This window comes from Phascolarctos cinereus, unplaced genomic scaffold (assembly GCF_003287225.1).
Source record: "Phascolarctos cinereus isolate Bilbo 61053 unplaced genomic scaffold, phaCin_HiC Scaffold_9;HRSCAF=440, whole genome shotgun sequence".
Lineage (NCBI taxonomy): Eukaryota > Metazoa > Chordata > Mammalia > Diprotodontia > Phascolarctidae > Phascolarctos > Phascolarctos cinereus.
Genome location: NW_027556402.1, coordinates 200,816,106 through 200,837,275, shown reverse-complemented (window position 1 = coordinate 200,837,275; position 21,170 = coordinate 200,816,106). Strand labels below are relative to the sequence as shown.

At 41.5% G+C, this 21,170-nt stretch overlaps 1 protein-coding gene across 1 annotated transcript in view; it reads left to right on the top strand.

Annotated features, from left to right (window-relative positions):
• The window catches only part of UVSSA (UV stimulated scaffold protein A), a 101,895-nt gene that overhangs the window by 17,569 nt on the left and 63,156 nt on the right, over window positions 1-21,170 (top strand). The window contains exons 5-7 of the mRNA XM_020992249.2: window positions 3,071-3,583; window positions 6,436-6,545; window positions 7,338-7,466. Coding sequence (XP_020847908.1) covers window positions 3,071-3,583; window positions 6,436-6,545; window positions 7,338-7,466 — 752 coding nt within the window. The remainder of the gene's footprint in view (window positions 1-3,070; window positions 3,584-6,435; window positions 6,546-7,337; window positions 7,467-21,170) is intronic.

The window sequence follows — 21,170 nt, the reverse complement described above, 5'->3', positions numbered from 1 at the left end:
TGAGCTAGTGGTTGGCTCCTTCAAGCATAAGTGAAGTTACTGATGATATTAGTGCAGAATGTGGTATTCCCCCCAGTGCCCACTGTTTACCCTCATAGAACTTGGGTCTTTGCGTTGAGGACTTCAAGCTGGTTCCTGACATAAGTAACACCAATTTCAACCAAAGGCAGGATATAGGACCTGGCCTGGGACAGGTAAGGGAAAGTGTGGCTCTGGAGGTTCTGAGAGGGAGAGGTTGCTCCTTTGTTGTTGTGTGGGTGAGGCAATTGGAGTTAAGTGACTTGCCTAGGGTAACACAGCTAGTAAGTGTTAAATGTCTGGTCTGAGACTGGATTTGAACTTAGGTCCTCCTGACTCCAGGGCCAGTGCTCTATCTACTGTACCACCTAGCTGCCCCGAGAGGTTGCTCCTAAAACAGGCAGCTAGGTGGCTCAGTCAATGGAGCACTGGCCCTTGGGGCAGGAAGACCTGAGTTTAAATTCAGCCTCAGATACTAGCTGTGTGACCTTGGGCAAGTCATTTACTCCTGTTTGCCTCATTTTCCTCAACTGTAAAAGGGAAATAATAACAGGCCCTTTCTCCCATGGTTGTTGTGAGGATCAAATGAAATAATATTTGTGAAGGGCTTAGCACAGTACCTGGGACATAGGAGGTACTAGAGTGATGCTTATTCTGATAATCACATCTGCATTGCTTTTCAGAACAGATCTTTGAAGGATGCACATGTACATTATTTAATGATACTAATGATAATAAATACATTGTTGTGCTTATATTTGCTATTCTGTAATGAAGTCTTAAAGAAAGCCAAACTGTGTGCTGATGGCTCAGCAATTTCTAAAGCAACGGTAACGAGATATTTTAATGCCTCTCCTCCGCCATCTAGTGGCCTTGCTCCATCCTTGCTCCTAAGGAAGGCTGTCCTAGGATAGGGGTTCTTGACCTTTTTGTGTGTAATGGATACCTCCGGCAGACTAGTGAAACCTATGAACCCCTTCTCAGAAGATTTAAAAAAAAATTCGTAATTGAAGGGGGTGCTAAATTTTAAATAGAGGTTAGTGAAAATAAAAATGTAATTTTTTTTTCCTGTTCAAGTTCCTGAATCCCTTGAAATCTGTCCATGGGCCCTGGAGGGGTGGGGCTGTGGTTCCAAGGGTAAGAAGCCCTGCTCTGGGGGCTCAGATTGTGGTCTCTGGATCATTGATGGCCAGAATTTCTGAGCTCTCTATCCTGTCTACTCCTGTCCGCCAAAGAATTTCTTCTAGGTGATGTATCCTTTGGTCTGCTTCGTTGTTGACCAGTACAGAGTTTACATTTCATGAGAAAATGTCAGGAAGGTGCCTAGAGAGGTTGGCGAATGGAGTCTGGGGAAGAGGGAGAGGGAACAAGACAGAAATGTCATGGTTGTCTCCTTTAAGAAAGTTTTCTGTAGTACCCAGAACTGGGGTTAGGGCTGGTAGTCCTGTTGTTCCTTTGTCCTGATCAGACCACCCCTGGACTCTTGTGTTTGGCTCTGGGGAATGTGTTTTTGGAAAGGCATTGAAAACCTGGAGCGGCTCGAGAGGAGGATGACTAAGATAGTGAAGGGACAGGAGACTATGGGGTGAGGGGATAAGTTGGAAGAATTGGGGATGAAGGAATTAGGGAAGAGGAATTAGGGAAGAGAAAACTTGGGTGTAGGAAGTTAACTGTTACTGCTTTTTAAGTATTTGAATGAGGACTAGACCTTGTTATTCTTTATTTCGAAGGATAGAGTGGCAGAATTAGGCTCAGTCTGATGAACTTTCTAACATTTAGAACTGTCCAAAAGTGGAATGATCTGCCTTAGGAGATTGTGAATTCTGTATCATTAGGGGCCTCCAAGTGAAAGCTAAGTGAGGACTCATTTGGGGAATTTGTAGAGGGGATACCTACTCAAGCAGAGTTTGGACTTAGATGCCCTCTAAAGACCTTTGTAATTCTGTGATTCTATGAGACCTCCCTTTTCACACTGTCCCCTTCCTTTTTTGACTTGGGTTCAGAATTAAAACTTGGAGATAGCATTTTATTTGAGCTGACCATGGCCTTGGTTGGTGAGTTTCCTAAATAAAGCTATTTTCTCCATGCTGTTTGAAATCCTCACCTAGGTGACAGTATGATCTGCCCTTGCATTTTGATTATCTGAAAATTACCTGGAGAACCCCTCAGGGGATCTTGTTGCCCAGAGGCCCCACTTTGAGAAACACTGACCAAGGGATCATTTAGCCAATTAGAAACCAATGCACTAGATAAAAGTTCTAATAACCCCAAAGCATCAGAGAGCGTCCCTCCCTCGCTCCCGCCTTCCCAGGGAGTGATTTCTTCACTTGGAGTAACTGGCCAATTACAGAAAGAAAAGTGGCAGGAAGGAGAACTAGTAAGGAAGCAGATGAGAGTGTTGAATAATTCATAGGACCTTTATTCTTTTCTCAGGTAAGTAAAAAGTCAGCTTGGGATTGGGAATTCAGTGTCCCTTAATAATTCTAAGCCGAAGGCGAACTTTACCAAAGCTATTTGTGCCCTAACGTCTCACTTGGTATTCATAGATCGACCAATGGCCTGCCAGAACAACATACGTTTTAGGAACTGCAGCATCATTACCCAGTGTCATCTCTGAGAACAACCTTGCAGATCCATCTGTTGTTCTTTATGGTTTATTAAGCAATTAAAAAGCCATCATTGATAAACACACTGAGGGTTTGAGTAGAATACACTGTGGGAGAGGTTGTTTTTAGAGTGTGTGTGTGTGTGTGTTTAAGGGAGAGGGAGGGGGAGAGAGATGGAGACAGAGAGAGAGAGAGAGAAGAGAATATGTGAATGTGATTGTGAACATAGAACACTTTTACAGCCCATCATAGCCCATCTTATTTGGTGCTGAAAAGTAAACCTTTCCTCTGGCAGATATAGGAGCATTGTTTGGCAGATATAGGAGAGTTTGCCATCTCCCTCCTAAGGGAGGGGCTGAGGCTCTACGTATGGATTTGCTTTTGAGATTTTGGTGTTTACTAATCCATCCAGCAGCACTAAAAATGCCTCCCCTGTCTTTTGGCAGAAATGTCTGAAGAAATTGAAATGTGCCTAACAGAGGTGGAGAATTGCTTCAGACTCTTAATGCCCTTTGATTTTACCATGAGAGATATGGAGGTAGAAGCAGTGGCAGCTGGGGTTTCTATAGCAGAGAGAGAAGCCTTGGCGGGGGCCTTGAATGGTGCAATCGCAAGCCCAGCATCTGGCTTGAGGCCTGATGACCAGGAGCAGCCTTGTTGCAGCAAAGACTTACTTCCTCCAGCTCTCTGCCTGAAAGAGGTTGGAAACAGAGATTGGCCAGTGCGGTCGAGACCTCCAGAGCCAAAGGAGGTGAATCACAGGGAACATGAAGATGAAGATGATTCTGATGATGAGGAGGAGGAGGAGGAGGAGGACGACTACAATAATGACGATGATGATGATGACGATGATGATGATGATGATGATGATGATGATGATGATGGTGATGGGGAGGACTTTATAAGAAGCCATGGTCTTGGCTCACATAAATACTCTCTGAACTTAGAAATCCCCACAGGTAAAAACAGCCCTCATTTCTGTAGCTTTATGGCATATAGTGTGCTTTCCTAACAACAATCTTATGAAGTAGCTAGTGTGAATATTTATTATTCATTTTTAGTTTATTCTGTAATATGTTGACATCCCAGCCAAACTGGACTATTATTAGCTTTTCCATAGGTTTGGCATGACATCCCCTGCCTCTGTGTATTTGTACAAGCTGTCCCCCATGCTGAAATGCCCCTCCTCACCTCTGCCTCTCACAATCCTTATCTACCTGCAAAGTGAAACTCAGGTCCCACCTTGTCCAGGAATCCTCCTCAAACCCCTTCTTCCTCCGACTTGTTAGGGTTCTCCTCTCCCTTAGATTACCTTGTGTTTCCTTGTCTTTATCTATGTCTTATCGTCTTAGTAGAAATGAAGCTGCCAGACGGCTGCAACTGTCTATTTTTACCTTTGTCTCTTCAGGCCCTAGTATAACACCTTGTGCATAGTAGGCACTTGATAAATGCTCACTGTTAATTTTATTGAAATGAGACTCAGGGAGGTTAAATAATTTGCCTGTGATCCTGTGTCTAGTTTAGTATTGGAGGGAGAATTTGAATCAGGGTTTGCTAATTTCAAGTTTAGTTTTCTTTCCGTCATACCACAAGTTGTTCATTGGAGAGACCACTTGAGAATTTTTTTTAATAAAATTTTTTTTGGTCTGGAGTGGCATGATCTTTATTGAAAATGGATATTTCTATCTCACAGTGGCTATAAGCTTGCTCGCCCAGGCTTTTCCTTGAATTCCTGTCCTTTGGTTTTCTGTTATCTCCTTTATATTTTTTGTTAACCATGAATCAAAGTCAGGCTTCAGGGCCTTCACTATTGAATACCTACCTCTTTTTAATATTTATGCTGTGGCTAAGATTTGTAGGATGCAATCAAGTTTTCCTTTAAACTTTTATTTGTCCTCTGAACTGCTTGTCAGCCATGTCAGTTGTTCTCTTGTCATGCACCTACCGTACTACAGAGAGTGTAAGGACTCACTCTGCCTAATATTTCATTATGCTCGCTAGAGTCTTAGTGACACACCAGCACTGCTCAGAGCAGAGCCACCATACATGGCCTCTGTCAATGTTGTGTGGGATGAGAGGCAATGGTAAACACAGCAAAAGAGGAAACACTCCCAGCCATCCCTATACCCCACAGTCACGGTGAGGTCACGCAGGGTGAGAGAAAGGGCCCTGGCCTAGAAGCCAGGGTATCTGGGTTCACTGCAGGCAGGGCCTTTTAATAGCTTGTATCACCTTGAACAAGTCACTCCATCAGTTAAGTTCTTCCCATCTACCAAGTTGAGATACTTCCTGATCTCATACCTGTCTCACAATAAGACTGCAAGGCTATCCAGAAAACATTTACAAAGCCTTTGACTTCCTGGAACAGCAAGGCCAATGGGAGAGTTCAAGGTATATATGTTCTGATAAGCCCCAAAGAGAGGAGAGCAGAGATTACTTTCCTAGCACATCACAGAAGCAAAAGAGCTTTCATGGATGCATGGAAGGAGGAAAGCTTCTTTGCCTGCAGATCTCCCTCCTGCTCAGGTGGTATAGTGCCCAGAAGTCTACCGTTACAATTCCTTTGGTTTGATAATGGCCTTCTCCCTGTAATCGGTAATGTGATATTCCCAGTAATAATAAGCCAGTCTTTGTAAAGTGCTTCCATGGCATCTCCTTCGATTCTTCCCGTAACTCTGCAAGGTTGGTTCTTATTTCACCCTGCATTTGCTCATATGGACATTCCCATGTTTCTCTGAATCCCTGATAATTCTTGTTTCTTACTGCAAAGTAATCCATTTATGGTCATGTGCTCCAGTTTCCTAGGATCATAGATCTGGAGCTAGGAGGGACCTCAGAGGCCATTGAGCCCAACCCTTGGATTTTACAAATGAGGAAACTGAGGTCCGGGGAAGTTGAGTGACTTGATCAGGGTCACACAGATTTTTAGGTTCAGAAGAGGGATTTGAACCAAGATCTTTTCACTCACTTTGGGCATCTATTTTGTTTCCAGTTCTCTTGAGCCTTTAGTTTTCAGAGGAGGGAACTGAAGCCCCAGGAAAGCAGATGATTCCTCCAATGTCACACAGCTAGTAAATAGCAGAGCTAGGACACTGTGATTACCAGTTATCAAAGAACTGGAATACTCGAAAATTCACTTTGCCCTAAAGTTGTACTGAACATGACTTAGTCTTTTTTTCTTTGACCAGGATCTTGTATGCCTAGCAATCATCATTGTGAGTATCAATTCGTTTGTATTGTTTAGCCTCAAAGAAAAGTTTCCATTTATGGAGCCTCTTTCTTCTTGTTGGGATTCTAGATAAACTGGAGTTTGTCTTGGTCAACATTATTTATTTCTGTAAATTAAACTACAACAGTCATGAGCAAAACAACTGTTCAAATGAATGGTGTGTGGAGAGGATTTTTCAAAGAGAGATACAGCTTTCTGCTGTGCCCATAAAGTTATGACTAAAATGACCAGGATTTTTACTTTGGGAACTGACCTTTGTGCTTGTCCATCTTTGTCCTCCAACTTACATGGAGAAATGCCAGGAATTGTGGAGTTCCAGCCTGAGAGTTTCCCCCAGCTCTCAAACTTTCACTACAAAGTTACTGTCAAATGAGTGCATTTTGCTTATCAAAGGACTTTAGGAGAGTTCCAGCTTAGTTTTGAGTTCCCTAGTGCCTCTCAGGTGAGCCAACCTTACTTTGAGTAAATCTCGGACTCCCATAACTGCCTCTAATGCATAAATAATCATGCATCATTTCAGGAGCTTAAAAAACCTGCTGTGTGCTCTTGCTTACTGCCCTTGATATGTTTTATTTTTGACAGATTTGCAAGTACATGAGAATGAAGATAACAGAGCTGTGGTCAACAGTGCCATGGATGGACTTAAGCTCATTAAAAATAAGTTCCTGCCCTCTGTTCATTCATGGATTCAGGTAGGAATAATGCTTAGCACAGAGCCTGGCACATAGTAAGGCTCTTAACTGTTTATAAGAGCTGGGTGACACCACATCTTGGTGCATTACTCTTCCTTGTATTTTAAATTCTTTAAACCTTGGTTGACATAAAATCTTAAGACCCTTATCAGATGGCATCACGGATTGTCAGTTGTTACATAGCTGTGGCCTTAAGGCAAGTCCAAACATTGGCAGTAACAAAGGTTTTGTGAGACTCAGATGAAACTATAAAATTAGTAAATGGAAAACATGAGGAAACTTGAAAGATGATATAGAAATATGGAAGAAGTGTTATGAGAAAGTATGGCACAGTGATCCAAGCATTGGCCTTGAAGTCGAAAGACCTGCGTTTGAATTCTGCCTCACTTATTCACTCTGTGACTACAGGCAAGTCAGAGCCTTAGTTTCCAATGTCTGTAAAGAGGGGCCAATAAAACTTGTTCTGCTCACTTTACGGGGTCATTGAAGAAAGGGTTTTGTAAACCTTAATGCACTACATAAATGTAAATATCATTTCTTCTTCCTTATTCTTGAACACGTACTGGGACAGAAAAAGACTGATGGAAGCTTGCATGGTCCTAACGCTGCCATCTGTAACTGTTTCTATCAGGACTTTTCTTTGTGGAAAACCAGATGAAAGAAAAATACACAATAGAAAAGAAAAATTTACAATAAGGAAGAAGCTACAGAAAGAAGCAGCAAGTGCATTTTGAAATGATTTGGCCTAGTGCTGATTTAAAACCCCAGTAATTGTCATTCCTTGACTTGCAGCTGTTTACTCGAGCAGGGATTCATGATGAACGTTTGAAACGTGCCATTGATCTTAAGAAGAAATTAGAAATTGCTATTGGAAAATATAAGGAAATGAACATTGAACCTGAAGGACGAAAAAGGAAAATGGTGAGTATTAGAATTCTTAGTGGCTAAAGTGGGAAGTGTACTGAGACCTATGGAGAACATCTGTTTTATTGATTCAAAGTACCATTGTTTTAGAATTACAGCCCTGGAAGAGGTCTGGAAAACCCTTCCAAGTCCTTCTCCCATGTTTCACCAGGACTCCACATCTTTTCTTGCTTTTTGGATAACACGAGGAGGCATTTAGACTGACAAATCTATAATGTTCTGATGAGTCAAGGCACTTCCCTTTCAACCTTCCTCTTCACCTGATGCCTTTAGTGTGATGACTTTACAGCTCACCCCTTTGGCCAGTCCCAAAGAGAAGAGGCACTTGTTGCTTTGGTGGTGAACCCAGGCCTCCTTGAGGTCTTGTCAAATGAAAAGCTACATTTAGAGGAGACTGTACAGTTGGAAGCACTGTGGGGTAGCTGAAGGAGCTCTGCTTCCTGTACTCCCTGGAGGAACGTTTTTTTTAGCAGGGCAATTGGGGATGGGTGACTTGCCCAGAGTCACACAGCTAGTGAGTGTCTCCATTCCCCTCCCTGCTTTTCTTACTGATGAAAGTGAGCAGGTTGGTCTAGACGTTCTCTAAGGTTCTCTCTGTCTCTGGCATCCTTCGATTTTGTGACTCTCAGATTGCTTCACTGAGGTGTCCATTTGTCCTGCTGTCCTTATCATGGGATCATACATTGAGAACTAGAAGATGATTTAACAGGCATGGAGCTCAACCCCCTTGTTTGACAAATGAGGAAACTGAAGCGATCTGCACAAGGTCACATAGGACTCCAGATCTTCTTTCCCTTGTTTCCAATGGGATGGAGTCAACCGATTTTAGAAGCTCCAAGATCTTTTGTGATTGAATAGGAGTTCAGTTCAGTTTAAGGTACATTTATGAAGCACCTACTATGTTCATTGTACCAAGTGTGTATTTGTTGTTTATATTGCTCAGATCCATTTATCATATAATATCAGATATGTTATCTTTTTGTGTATCCCTCTCATAGGCTGGCATCATGTTTTATGTAAACTTGAGGGCCTCCCAGGCACCAGGCACCAGGCACAGGCCCCTGCTCTCAGTAGGCGCTCAGGACATGTTTACTGAATTGAAAGGAAAGAAGCTTCCATGAGACCTGTGCCCAGGGTGACAGGCATTAGAGTGTTGGGGGCCTTAATTTAGCCTCAAGCACAGGCCGAGCATTTTTTTTAGGTATCTTTCAAAATTGAGCTGTTCTTATGAATGTTGGGTCACAGTTTCTTTTCTAACTTGAGTAAATTGCTTTTGCAGGTTAAGGCAAATAGACGATGTATTTTTAAAATTCTTTTTTACACCAGGAACTTAATAATCATCAACAAACACTGTTTCAATATATAAAGAACTATAGAAGAAACTGCAGACTTTAGTTATGTACAGTTTTTTTTTAAAAAAGCATCTATTACAAAGTAGTGGCAAAATTGTGCTGTCTCCTTTCTGAACTTTTTTGTTTGCTTCTGTGTGTTTTAAAACGTTTTGTTGATTCTTTTTAAAAAACACCTAATTCTGATGTATTTTTTGGTGCTGCATTTTAAATAATTGTTTCTGGTCCACCTCCACTGAATTCCTTTTCCATTGTTTTCTTGTGCCATAGAGAGCACCCTGGGCTTTTGAGAGCTGTGCTAGGGAGTACAATCCCTGGTACCTCCTGCCAAACTGGTATAGCTTTGTGGACAGGCCCAGTGATCCTTTGGCCAACAGTCCTTCTAACTTTCTCAGAGTGCATAGATAGAACTAGAAGACCTACTCTTAGAAACTTTTGTCAGACAGTAATAAGAACTTAGGAAATTTCATTTCACTGCTCAAGGCTGAGTCTAAACAGTGATCCAGTTTTAAGGGTGGGGAGGGTGAGAATAGCTCATACAGAATTTAAGGATGGGAAATGTGAATGTTTGGGAGCGTGTTATCTTTTCTAGTCACATATGTCTGACTATGAGATGGTTGTGGATTATGTTGTGTCCTATGTATCTGTGTATCTGTACCTGTGTATACATTTAGCAGTCACGGGATATACAAGTAGACTTGAATTACTCTTGCATTTCCACACTCCCAGCCTCAAGACCTTTTTGTATTGATGCTTGTGACAAATCCGCAAGATCTGCATGCTGCTGTCCTGATGTCTGGGTTCCCCTACTTCTGCTCTGGGCTTTAGTTTAAGTTTGGCTTTTATCCTAACACATATGATGTGAATTCTCTTTCTGGATGCTCATTCGTCACATTCTTAGAGAACAGGAGCACTGAAAGAGACCTGAATTGATCATCTAGTCTTGCCTCTAAATTTTACCGAAGGAGAATCTGAAGCCCAGACTGGGGAAGGGATTTATCCAACAAAGGGATTTATCCAGACTCTAGGCCAGTGAGCTCAGCTTGTATTCTTGACCAATAGAGTGCAGCACCAAAGGGTTAGCTGGTGAATATCTAGAAAAGGGGTCAATGACTACAAAGAACCAGCATAGCTTTGTCAATAACAAGTCCTGTCAGACTAATTTCATTTAATCTGTTGACAAGAGTTACTAGGCTTTGGGAGACTACGGGAATGCTGTGACTGCTTTACTTAGATTCCTCAAGCAGTTCTTGGGTACAAACTGAGAGATGTGGACCAGAGGGGAAGCCACTTGGGTAGGTTTGGAATTGGTTGAGACTGGACCAAAGAGCAGTGCTGACTTGGACCAGATCTCTAGCTGTGTGCTTCAGGAATCCATGGATGGCCTTGTGCCACTTGACATTTTTAACAGTAATTGGGATAAAGGCATGATGGCATGCTTATCAGATTTCAAGGTGACACAAAGCTTGGAGGGATAGCCACCACACTGAATAATAATAATAATAATAATGATTAAAAAAGATCTAGACAGGATAGAACATTGGGCCCAAACTGTTAAGATGCAATTGAAGGAAGAGAAGCGTAAAAATAATAAAAGCTAATGTTTTCAGAGTGCTTGAAGGCTCTCAAAGCACTTTACATGTGTTATCTTGTTTGATCCACACAACAACCTTATGATGTTGATGCTATCAATATCCTTATTTTGCAGATGAGGAAATTGAGGTTGAGTGAGGCTAAGTAATTTACACAGGGTCACACAGCGAAGTTAATGGCTGAGACAGAATTTCAACTCAGGTCTCCCTCATTCCAAGTCTAACATTCTATCCACCATGCCAACTAGCTTCAAAAAAAAATAATTTTACTTGCATAAGATGGGGGAGGTGTGGCTAGACATCAGTTCATCTAAAAAGTTCTCAGTGTCTTATTGGACTGCCAGATCAACATGAGTCATCAGTGTGGTAGGGCAACCAGGAAGGCTAATGCTGTAATAGGCTATATTAGAGAGGCAGTGTCTAAGACTAAGGAATTGATTGTCCTGCCATATTTGAGGTATTGTGATCAGGTCTTCCTACCCCCACCCCTCAACCTATTTTGGGAAAGATAATGATAAGTTGGAAAGTATTCAGAGTAAGTGTAATGATGAAGATGAAGGCTCTTAAACCTCTGCCACACAAGGACTGGTTGATGTAACTGAGGATGGTTAGCCCAGGAAAGAGAAGGGTGAACACGAGAGCTGTCTTCAAATATCTGAAAGACTGTCATGAAGAAGAGGGAATGCATTTGTCCTGCTTGGCCCAGGAGAGCAAAACTAGAAGCAGGGGGTAGAAGGTGCATAGATGAGAGTTCAGATTTGATGTCAGAAAAAAAACATCTTCCTAACAATTAGAGCCATGGGTGTAGTGGGCTGCACCAGAAGGTCTCAGGTCCCTTCAGTTGGAAGTTTTCAGACAAAGGCATGGAAGGGATGTTGTAGAAAAGATGCTTGTTTAGGCAAAGACGGGACAAGATAGTCTTTGCCTCGGAAATTCTATGATTGGCATTTTTAGGTCTCTTCAGCATACAAGGCCTTGTTCCAGGTACAAAGATGAATAGTCCTTGCCTTCAGATGTAGATATTCTTGTATTCAAAGCTGACAGGATGGTGTAGTGGTGTAGTTTTGATAGTTGTGTCAAACCTCTTCAATAAAGTACTTCTCAGATGTCTGCTCATGTCGTGGGGATGACCATGGGCCTTGTATGCCAGGGAAAGTACAGGTCCTGCTAGGTCCCCTTCCCCCCCAATTTGACTGGGGGCCCTATTGTGCCCGAGTACCAGCCAGACAAGTGTGCAGAGGCTCATCCCCAGAGGGCTGGCTCAGCCATAGCAACTCATAACAAGCGGTGTGCTATAAGACTCATATTGATGAAGTCATGGATTTCTGAAGTGCATCAAACACTCACTCAGTTTTAGGAGATGCAGGAAATGTCATTCTTCATTCTACCCTTGCTGAGTCCTGCTGGCAAAATGTGCAGACTTGTTAAAAACCCATTATTGGGGGAAAGTGAACACCAAGTGTAAATAGCATTGTGCTTGGAGCCAGATAACCTGGGTGTGTATCACAGCTGCTCATAACTGGCTGTATGACCTTGGGCAAGTTACTTTCTGTCTCTTAGCCTTGGGATTTCAGCAGACCAGAGGCGCTGAGGAGTTGCAAGTGAGATCTGGCATCAGTATAGGCACAGAGGCAAGAAAGTCTAAGACAGAGGAGATTATATGAGAAGGGAGTAGTATGAGACAAGGGTAGAAGGATAGTTAGATTCAAGTTCCCCTTGAAAGCAGGGACTGTCTTTGCTTTCTTTCATATTTCCAGCACTTACTACAATGCCTGGCACATAGTAGGTGCTTAATAAATGTTGATCAATTGATCGAAAGTGTTGCTTGATTATAGAGGGCCTTCAATGTTAACCTTTGATATTTGGCCTGTTTTTGGTGGGCAGGGAGAGTGTTTGAAGAGTTTGGACAGGATAGTGACGTGACCTGAGAAATGCATTAGAAAGATTAATTTGGAGGAGGAATTGGAGAAGGAAAGTCTAGAAGCAGGTAGACCAGTTAGGGGGCTGTTAAGGTAAGAGGTGTTCAGGGGCTGAATTAGGGCAGTGGCAGTGTGAGTAGAGAGGAGGAAGGGGAAATGGATGTAATAATGTTGTGGGGGTAGAATCAATACGACCTGGTGATTGATTGTTCATATAGGAAATCAGAGAAGTCAAAGAGATCTCTGAGGTCACAAGTAGGGTTGTTGGTGGGATGGTGATGCCCATCATTAAGAGAAGTAGGGAAGGCAAGAGGAGGGGCATATTTCTGAGGAAAGCTAATGAGTCACCATATCACTTTTTAAAAATTGTCTTGTTAGGTGGGACGTTAGACACAATCGTTTCTCTGTAGACTTCAATTTAGTGTGCAGCAGTGTTGGTACCACATTCCATCTTTTGTCGTCCCATCTTTTGTTATATGATCTGGTTTTCTGGTCCTTGACACGTCCTGCATCTCCCCCTTGGAAGATAAGTTTCACTGTGTACTCTTATCTTCTATGTAATTTTCAGAAATGTGAAATAAGACTGATCCTGTTTGGGGAGGGGAACCCCACAGTTTACAGTTTTCCACCCATTTATCCCATCATGTGTTTCTTGTCTCTAAGCTAGTTCCTTAACCAACATGGAATCATTTCCCAAGATCTTGGAGGCTCATTTTTTAAGTGAGAATGTTATGGAGGGTTTGATTCCTAAATGGAGTGTGCTGCTTCACATAGAGAAAGGCGATTCCCTAAACACTGCAACTGATCCAGCCAGCTGTCCCGAGCATGCTAGTCAGTGGTCAGAAGGAGGAATAGGAGCAAAGGTAAAAAAAGGGGAGACTTAGTCCAAGTCACTGAGTAGCATTGAGCCCACAGGCTTTATAGGGAACACTCTCAGCACAGAACATTTCATCTCAATGCAGTGGAAAGAGCATTGGGTTTGAAGTCAGAAGGCCTGGGTTCAAGTCTCAGCTCTGCCACTTACTAACCTCGTTGTAATTATTTCCCCTTTCTGGGCCCAAGTTTCCACAGTGGTCAAGTGAAGGGGTTAGACTATTTAGGGACCTCTAAAGTCCCTCCCAGCTCTGAATCCTGGAATTCAGATATCTATATCTGTATCTATCTATCTATATAAATATGTGTGTGTGTGTATATGTATATGTGTATATGTCTGTGTGTGTGTGTGTGTGTGTGTGTGTGTATCATCCAAATTCAAAGCCAATATGAAAAAACCCTAAATCTAGGCTAGAAAATGACCACACTTGAGGTGACATTAATGCACATATAGCCTTTGAACATTAGATTTTGGAGTTTTGATGGCCATAGGTATACCAGTAACCCTAACAGAAAAGGCTAGATTTCTCAGTGTTTAAAGGTCTTGTAATATCAACAAGGCCATTACATTTCCTAAATATTTAGCAAAAACAATAATCCTTCTAGTTCGTAAAGCACTTGTCTCAGAATGACCCTGATATATAAGAAGAACAAGGATTATCCACATTTTCTAAATGACAGACTGAGGCTCTGAGAAGTTGTGTGATCATACTGGTGGATTTACAGGCTCACAGAGCTTGAGGTAGAAGGGCCTCTCAGGCTGCTTTGACCATCCACACCCACCCCCCTTTTACAGATGAGGAAATTGAGTCCCAAGGGAAGTGTGACTTGCCCAAGGTTATACACATAATGAGCCTCAGAGACAGGATTTGAACTCAGGTCCTCTGTCTCCAGAGCCAGTACTCTTTCCACTGTCCTACGTTGTCTCCTGTTGATCCAAGCTTTTGGCGAAGGCTCAGTGTATATATGTGAAAAGGCCTTAGGATGCTTGCTATATTCCCCTACACTCAGCTCATTCGGACACAAAGAGTTTATGGATCTTTGGGGGCAATCTGCCCTTGTTTTTATGCTTCTTTAAAGGGAACAGGAAGATGATGAAATAAAGGAATGGAGGACCCTGTCAAAGCTGTGGCATTTAACCTTTTAAGCTTCCTAGATAGGAAGTCAGTGGGAAACTTAGAAATGTTGTGCTTACCACAAACGTGATTTTGCTGTTTTTCAATCCTGAATTTAGACAAAAAGGTTATCTGTCAAAGAGGGAAATAATTTTTTAAATACAGGTTTGTTATTTCTGAGGATCAGAATGCTGCTGTTTGAAAAATGATAACTCACATTGCTACAACCCTGCAGGTTTTTGAAGCCTGTTCACCACAACAACCCTCTGAGGGGGATGATATAAGTTGTTATTATCCCTGTGTTTACAGATGAGGAAACTGAGGCTGAGAGAGGTTAAGTAATTTGGCCAGGGTCGTGGGGTTAGTAAGTGCCAGAACTGGGATTCAAACCTCACACCTCTGCCTCTGCAGGCAGCACACTTACTAGGATGCCATACTGCTTTTCAAGATAAGCAAAGCAATCAACCCAATATCCTAGTCTGTGGATTCCAACCCAGAGGCCTGGAGGCCCTGGGGATTTTCTCAGGAATGGGAGAATTAATTGGGCTCCCTTTATTTAAGGGACAACCAAAACAGCTTTAGCAGCAGCAGCAGAAATAGGCATCAAGTGTTCTGAGATCAAACTAATACCTAAGTCACAGGACAGAGAAGCAGCTGTGGGTGCCATCGGTTATCAGATCTTAATGCCAAATATTTTCTTCTCTTGTTCTTGATTGTAGCAGCACCATGGGGGAACAGAGAATCTTGAACCCCCAGGTCTCTTTATTAAAAGTTTGCTTTCATTCCACATACTGTGCTGCCGAAATGCTCAATTCAACATCTAATTGTAATGTGAGCTTTTTTATGCTTGATAAGGGAAAAAATGTACACATACACATGTATTTATAGGATAAAAGCAGCAAAGTCGAGATTTCCCATTTGATTCTGGTAAGTCATTCATTCATGTCTGGGACAGGGTTTCTCCGCCTTCTCCAAATGTCCTTGATAGAAAAAAGTTCTGTTGTGTTGCAAATGTTAAAAATCGGCTATTTTTCATTTGTTTTACTCTAACCTGTTCCATCATTTTTCCTTGTGTGTATAAAGTGACCGAAGAGGGCCAGCAGAGGGAGTACTTACTGCATGTTCCCTTTTCTCCATGGCTTTCTCCAAACGTTGGGAATCTACACCTTTTTTAAGTGTTTCCATGGAAATTTATAGCCTAATGTTGAGAATACAACTGCTGTAATAAAAATTAGTCTGGTTAAGGACTCTGTTTAATGATTATGATTTTAAAATATTACAAGCATATTTCTGTTGGGTTTACTAAAATTTCCTGTTTTATGGGGGAATGTGAGTTCATTTTCAGTGAAGAAATATTTTTGTGATGTTTGACTGAGATGCATTTTTGTATCTAAAGATTGGGAAGTTAAATGTTATTCTAGACACACGTGGAATATTTTTCTTTTGCCTATCTCAGACATTAGCCATGTGCCCCTCAGGTTAGTTGCTTAGCCTCCGTTTCCTCAACTATAAAATGGGGGTAATAATAGCACCTGCCTCTCATGGTTGTTGTGAGGATCAAAGGAGATAATATTTGTAAAGTGTTTAGCACTTAGTAGTGCTAGGCTCATTACCTTCCTTCCCTTCCTTTTGTCTTTTTGTAATAGAGGCTGTGCATTTATTTTTGCAACTTAGTAAATTTCATGCAAAAATGTAAACTGATGTAGATGCTTGGAAAGCCTGGAAGAAAGCTTTAAAATAAAATTTTTTTAAAATTTTTCACATTCTTCTAAGAATTTGAAACAAGTGAAAACATTTCCAAGTCAAGAAGCATTTATTAAGTGATTACTGTGTGCCAGGCACTATGCTAAGTGCTGAGAATACAAATACAGGGAAAAAGAAAGGTAATGCCTGCCCTCAAGGAGCTTATATTCTAATGGAGGAAGATAACACCAAAAAGGGAGATGAAAGGCAGAGAGGGGAAGGAGAAGTTACTCATAGTGGACCCTGGTAGTGACCTCCAGAGAGTCTGAAGCAGAAAGGAGGGAAAGATGGCTGGCCTGGGCACTTCCTCAAAATGGAGGTTCTGGGAGGAGGGGACTGCCAAGTTGGAAAAACCTTCTGGACTGAGAAGGCCAAAGGGGCAGAAGTAGCTTCCAGGATGAGAAAGCAGTTCCATCCAAAGTGTGCTTGATTTTGGAGCTAGCCACGTGTCCCTACTAATTCCTCCTGTGAATCCCATTGTACTCTTGGGGTTGAGCTTTGGGAAAACTAGAGGAGCTGAGAAGGACCTTAGAGATCATCCATTCCAGCCTTTCTGTTTTGTTTGATAGCTCAGGAAAGTGAGGCTCAGAGAGGTTGTGGCTGCATACATTGCAAGGTCAAAAGGGAGTTAGTAGCAGAACCTCCATTCAGAAGAAGGTTCTTTGACTCTGAATTTACTAGACAGATCAGTGGCACAGTAGATGGAGTTTTGGCCTTGTGACAGGAAGGCCTGAGTTTAGATCCTGCGTGGGACATTAGCTGTGTAACCCTCAGCAAGTCACTTACCTTCTCTGTTTCAGTTCCCTTATCTGTAAAATGGGGACAATAATCAAACTTATCTCATAGGATTGTTGACAGGATGAAATGAGCCAGCCAATACATGTTGAGTGCTTTGCAAACCTTCAAAATATGGTATAAATGCTAGTCATTTTAGTATGCCTTTCAGGAAAGCACACTGGTTACTGTTGTTGGAAAAGATATGCTTCTGGGTCCGTTTAAAAATTGGAAGTGTTCCCCTATAAACTCATTAAGGGGACCATGAAGAAACCATATGAGGGGATTCAGGAGACCTGAATTCTAGCCTCAGCTCTGCTGCTAATGAACTTTGTAACCTTGATCAAATCACTTACCTACTCTTTGCCTCAGTTTCCACATGTGTGAAATATAGTAAGGAGGCTAGGCTAAGTTAACTCTAAGGTTCCTTCCAGATTTACCATCTTATGAATGGTTCTATCAGTCTAATAAGGCAGAGTAGTAGTAATAATTAGTAATTAGAATAAGAATAATGAACTCAGATTTCTGTATCATTTTTTGAAGTGAGGCTATACTGGAAGCCATTTCATGATACTGTAAATAACCTCAGAGGACCAGTTACATCAGTCCTTTGAGAAAGTTAAGATTGAGGCTAGTCTGAAAGAAGCTTTTGCCATCAACAGTGCTAAATTCCCAGTTGATGTGCCTTTAGAAGTTGGCAAAACAGAAAATGTTTTTTTCCTGCTTCTGGAAGGTTTTCAAAATGGCATAAGTTTTTTTGGGAATAAATGTACTTTTCTGATAAGAATGGATCTCTTCTCTAGAAGGTCCTAGCAGTCATCAGAACAATCATTTTGATTTCTCAGCAAGGGTACTTTATTGGTGATGATCTGCTTTCTCTGGCAGAGCTGGAGAAATGTGGGTGAAGCTCATGTAACCCATAAGATCCTTTGAGCTCAGATACTTCACAGGGCAATCCTCTAAGAAGACCAGCCTTAGTTTTGAGCAGAGTGGCATTTAGCACCTGCTGTGTGCAAGGCCCTGTGCTAAGCTAGATGAAGGATGCCAAGATGATGGTGCCTGAGAGAAGCTTCCTGGGGATAAAATGTAAACTCCCCCATTTGGCATTTAAAGTCCTTTACAGCCTCACTGCAGCTTAATACATACTATTCCTTTTTACATATTCTATGCTCCAGTCAAATTGACCTACTTGTGTACCCCATTATTATAAGACATCTCATCACGCATCGCTGTGATGCCTTCCGTGCAGGCTGTCCTGTCTGCCCATACAAGCAACGTACTCCTTCCTCATCCTGGCCTCCTAGAATAATAACCAGCTTCCTACCGGGCTTAGCTCCAGCCTGGCCTCTTCTGATCCCCCATGTGCTAGCACCTTGCTTTTCCCAAATCATTTGATATTTACTTTGTACAGTTTATGTTTTGTATTTATTTATCTGTGTTGTGTTTCTTACCAGTTGAATGTAAGTAATGTGTACATAGAGACTGCTTTACTTTTGTGTCTGTGCCCCAGAACCTAGCCACAGTTCCTGACACGTGGTAGGTGCTTCATAAATGCTTGAATGAATGTGCCCCAAGCTTGGACTCAGAGGACCTGATTTTGAACCCTAGCTGTGCCACTATGGTTAAGTGGCTTAACTTCTCTGAACTTCATTTAAATTATTTTTTAAAATGGAGATAAACCCTATCCCGCCTATAACATAGGGCTGTTCTGAGGACCAAATGAATTAATGGATTATAAGTTACTTTGTCTATGGGAAAGTTACTGTTAGGCTGATTTCAGCTCAGTGTAAGGAAAAGCACAGTTGTCCAAAGAAGGATGCTTTGCCTCCTGAGGTAGTGAATGCCCCATTATTGGAGATCCCATGTGGCAAAGTGAGTATTCACGTCTAGCACTTTCCCCACTGCCCTACAACTTGATGCACCTTATTGACCCTGAGCCTTGGCTCTGGCAGTATTTCATCCATTGCTCTCTTCTTTCAGGAATGGCATGCCTGCTCGTCAGAGGGCAGCTGTGTAGGCATCCCATCTGCCATTCCATAGAAACAGCATGCCTATGAGTTCACCTCTATCCATGGAGGCTTCTGGTGGTGCTGTGGAAGACCTGGGTTCAAATTCAACCTCAGATACTTCCTAGCTGTATGACCCTGGGCAAGTCACTTATCTGCTGTTTGCCTCATTTTTCTTAGCTATAAAATGGGAATAATAATAGCACTTGCCTCTCAAGGTTATTGTGAGGATCAATAGAAATAATGTTTGTAAAGCACTTAGTGCCTGGCACATAGTAGGTACTTAATAAATGCTTGTTCCCTTCCCATCCTTTGTTTCCCTCTTCTATTATTAAATCTTTTTATAATATATTAATGACAAAAAAAATTTCCATTGTCATTTGACCAGCCATTTGTGGGATTAAAGTCTTATAACTTTTCTCCTAACTTGCTTATAATGTATAGGTTTAGCTTACTTAGGTAATGAATTAATTTTAATACATATCTGTGTTATCATTTATCTTAAACTGTATCTACCTAGGACTGCCAGATCGATTCCAAAGCCAAAACTATGATTTGACTTCGGTGACATAGCTGAAAGTCATTTGAATAAAGATCTCCACTTCTGCCAACATCTTCCAGTTTTCACTATTTAAAGGCCAGAAAAAATTACATGTAGTAGCAGAACATTTCCATTTCTGATATCAACCAGACTGATCAGAGCAGATTGTATTTTGCATGTAAATAGCCGTGCAATACATGTTGCTTTCATCACTGCTCTTGCTGCTAATGCTGCTTCCAAATGCCTTGTGAGCAGTGTAGTGCAGGCAACCCTCCCAAGTTCATTGGACAGTTAGTAGTTGTGAGGTGAAAATACACATTTCCATGGGAAGTGTACCCCACCAAATGCTATTTAACCCATGATGTTGCTAAAATGTGATATGGTGGAAGAAGTGCTGGATTGACATAGGGGGCCTGGATTCAAATCCTCAGTCTTCCATATGTTAGCTCTGTGAATCTCTGCAAGTCAACCTTTCTGATCCCCATTTCCTGTTCTTTTCTCATACTTCCTACCTCACAGTGTCATTGGGAGCAAAACACTTTGCAGACTTTAATGTGCTGCATACATGTGAATATTATATTCTTCAGTATTTTAGTGGGTCTGTGCTCTCCCCAGTGTGAGTTATTTCTTTTACCAGTGTAAATCACCAACCATCTGTTCCTTCTTAGACTCAGTAATTTTTATCTGTCTTTGCAGAAGTCCTTCACAAATTCTCCTGAAAGTCAACATGCATTTAATAAGAACTTTTACTATATGCCAGACAGTGAGCTAAGTACTGGGGATACAAAGAAAGGCAAAAGGCAGTTCCTGCCCTCAAGGAGGTCACAGTCTAGGGAAGATAACATGCAAACAACTGTGTAAAAACCGGATACAGAAAGCAGAAATGAGAGCTAATCCACAGAGGGATGGCAAGAAAGCACCTACATCTGTCTAGTCACTGCAGGCTTTCCCATTGTTCTTGAAAAACTTTGTGTATACAAGTTCAAGGCTTGGTCTCACCATCTGTTATCCCTCAGTTTCTCTAGATGATTTGCCCACCTCCTTTTCTGGTCATAAATATTCCAGGGGTTTCTTCTCTTCTTAAGCTCTTAATATGCTTCATCCTACTTATATTTCTACCATACTTCCTTCTATTGACCTATGAGTCATTTGCAAACTGTATGTTTGCAATGAATAAATGCAATATTTGGAATATTAATAATTAAACAAAATAAGAAAATAATATTTTCTTTTTCATTATTTTAATTTTAAAATCATTAATTATTATTTTAATTTATTTATTTAGCTTTTTTTTTTGCCGAGCAATTGGGGTTAAGTAACTTAACCAGGGTCACACAGCTAGTAAGTGTTTATGTCAAGTGTCTGGTCTGAGATTGGATTTGAATTTAGGTCCTCCTGAATCCAGGGCCGGTGCTCTATCCACTGCGCCACCTAGCTGCCCCTGTCTTATTTAGCTTTAAAATTTAGTGGTATCTTTTTCCTTGTATCACTAGCATTATTCTTATGCATGTCAACAATGATCAGGTTAATGTTTTGGTTCACAAATAGAGTACTGAGAGAGAGTTTCCTGAAGGCGAGATATCAGTGTGAGGTTGTGGGAAGGTGGGGAAGGGAGTTCAAAGGGGTGTGTTTTCTTCAGGAAAAAAGTTGCACAAAGAATCATTTAATTCTGCTTTGAGCAGTAAAAGATAGCCGACAAGAGAGAAGAACGGTGATGGTAGGGAAGACATATTGGCTTATCCAGTTCCATATGTCATTTACGAAGTGCCAGAATGGCTTGGTTATTGTT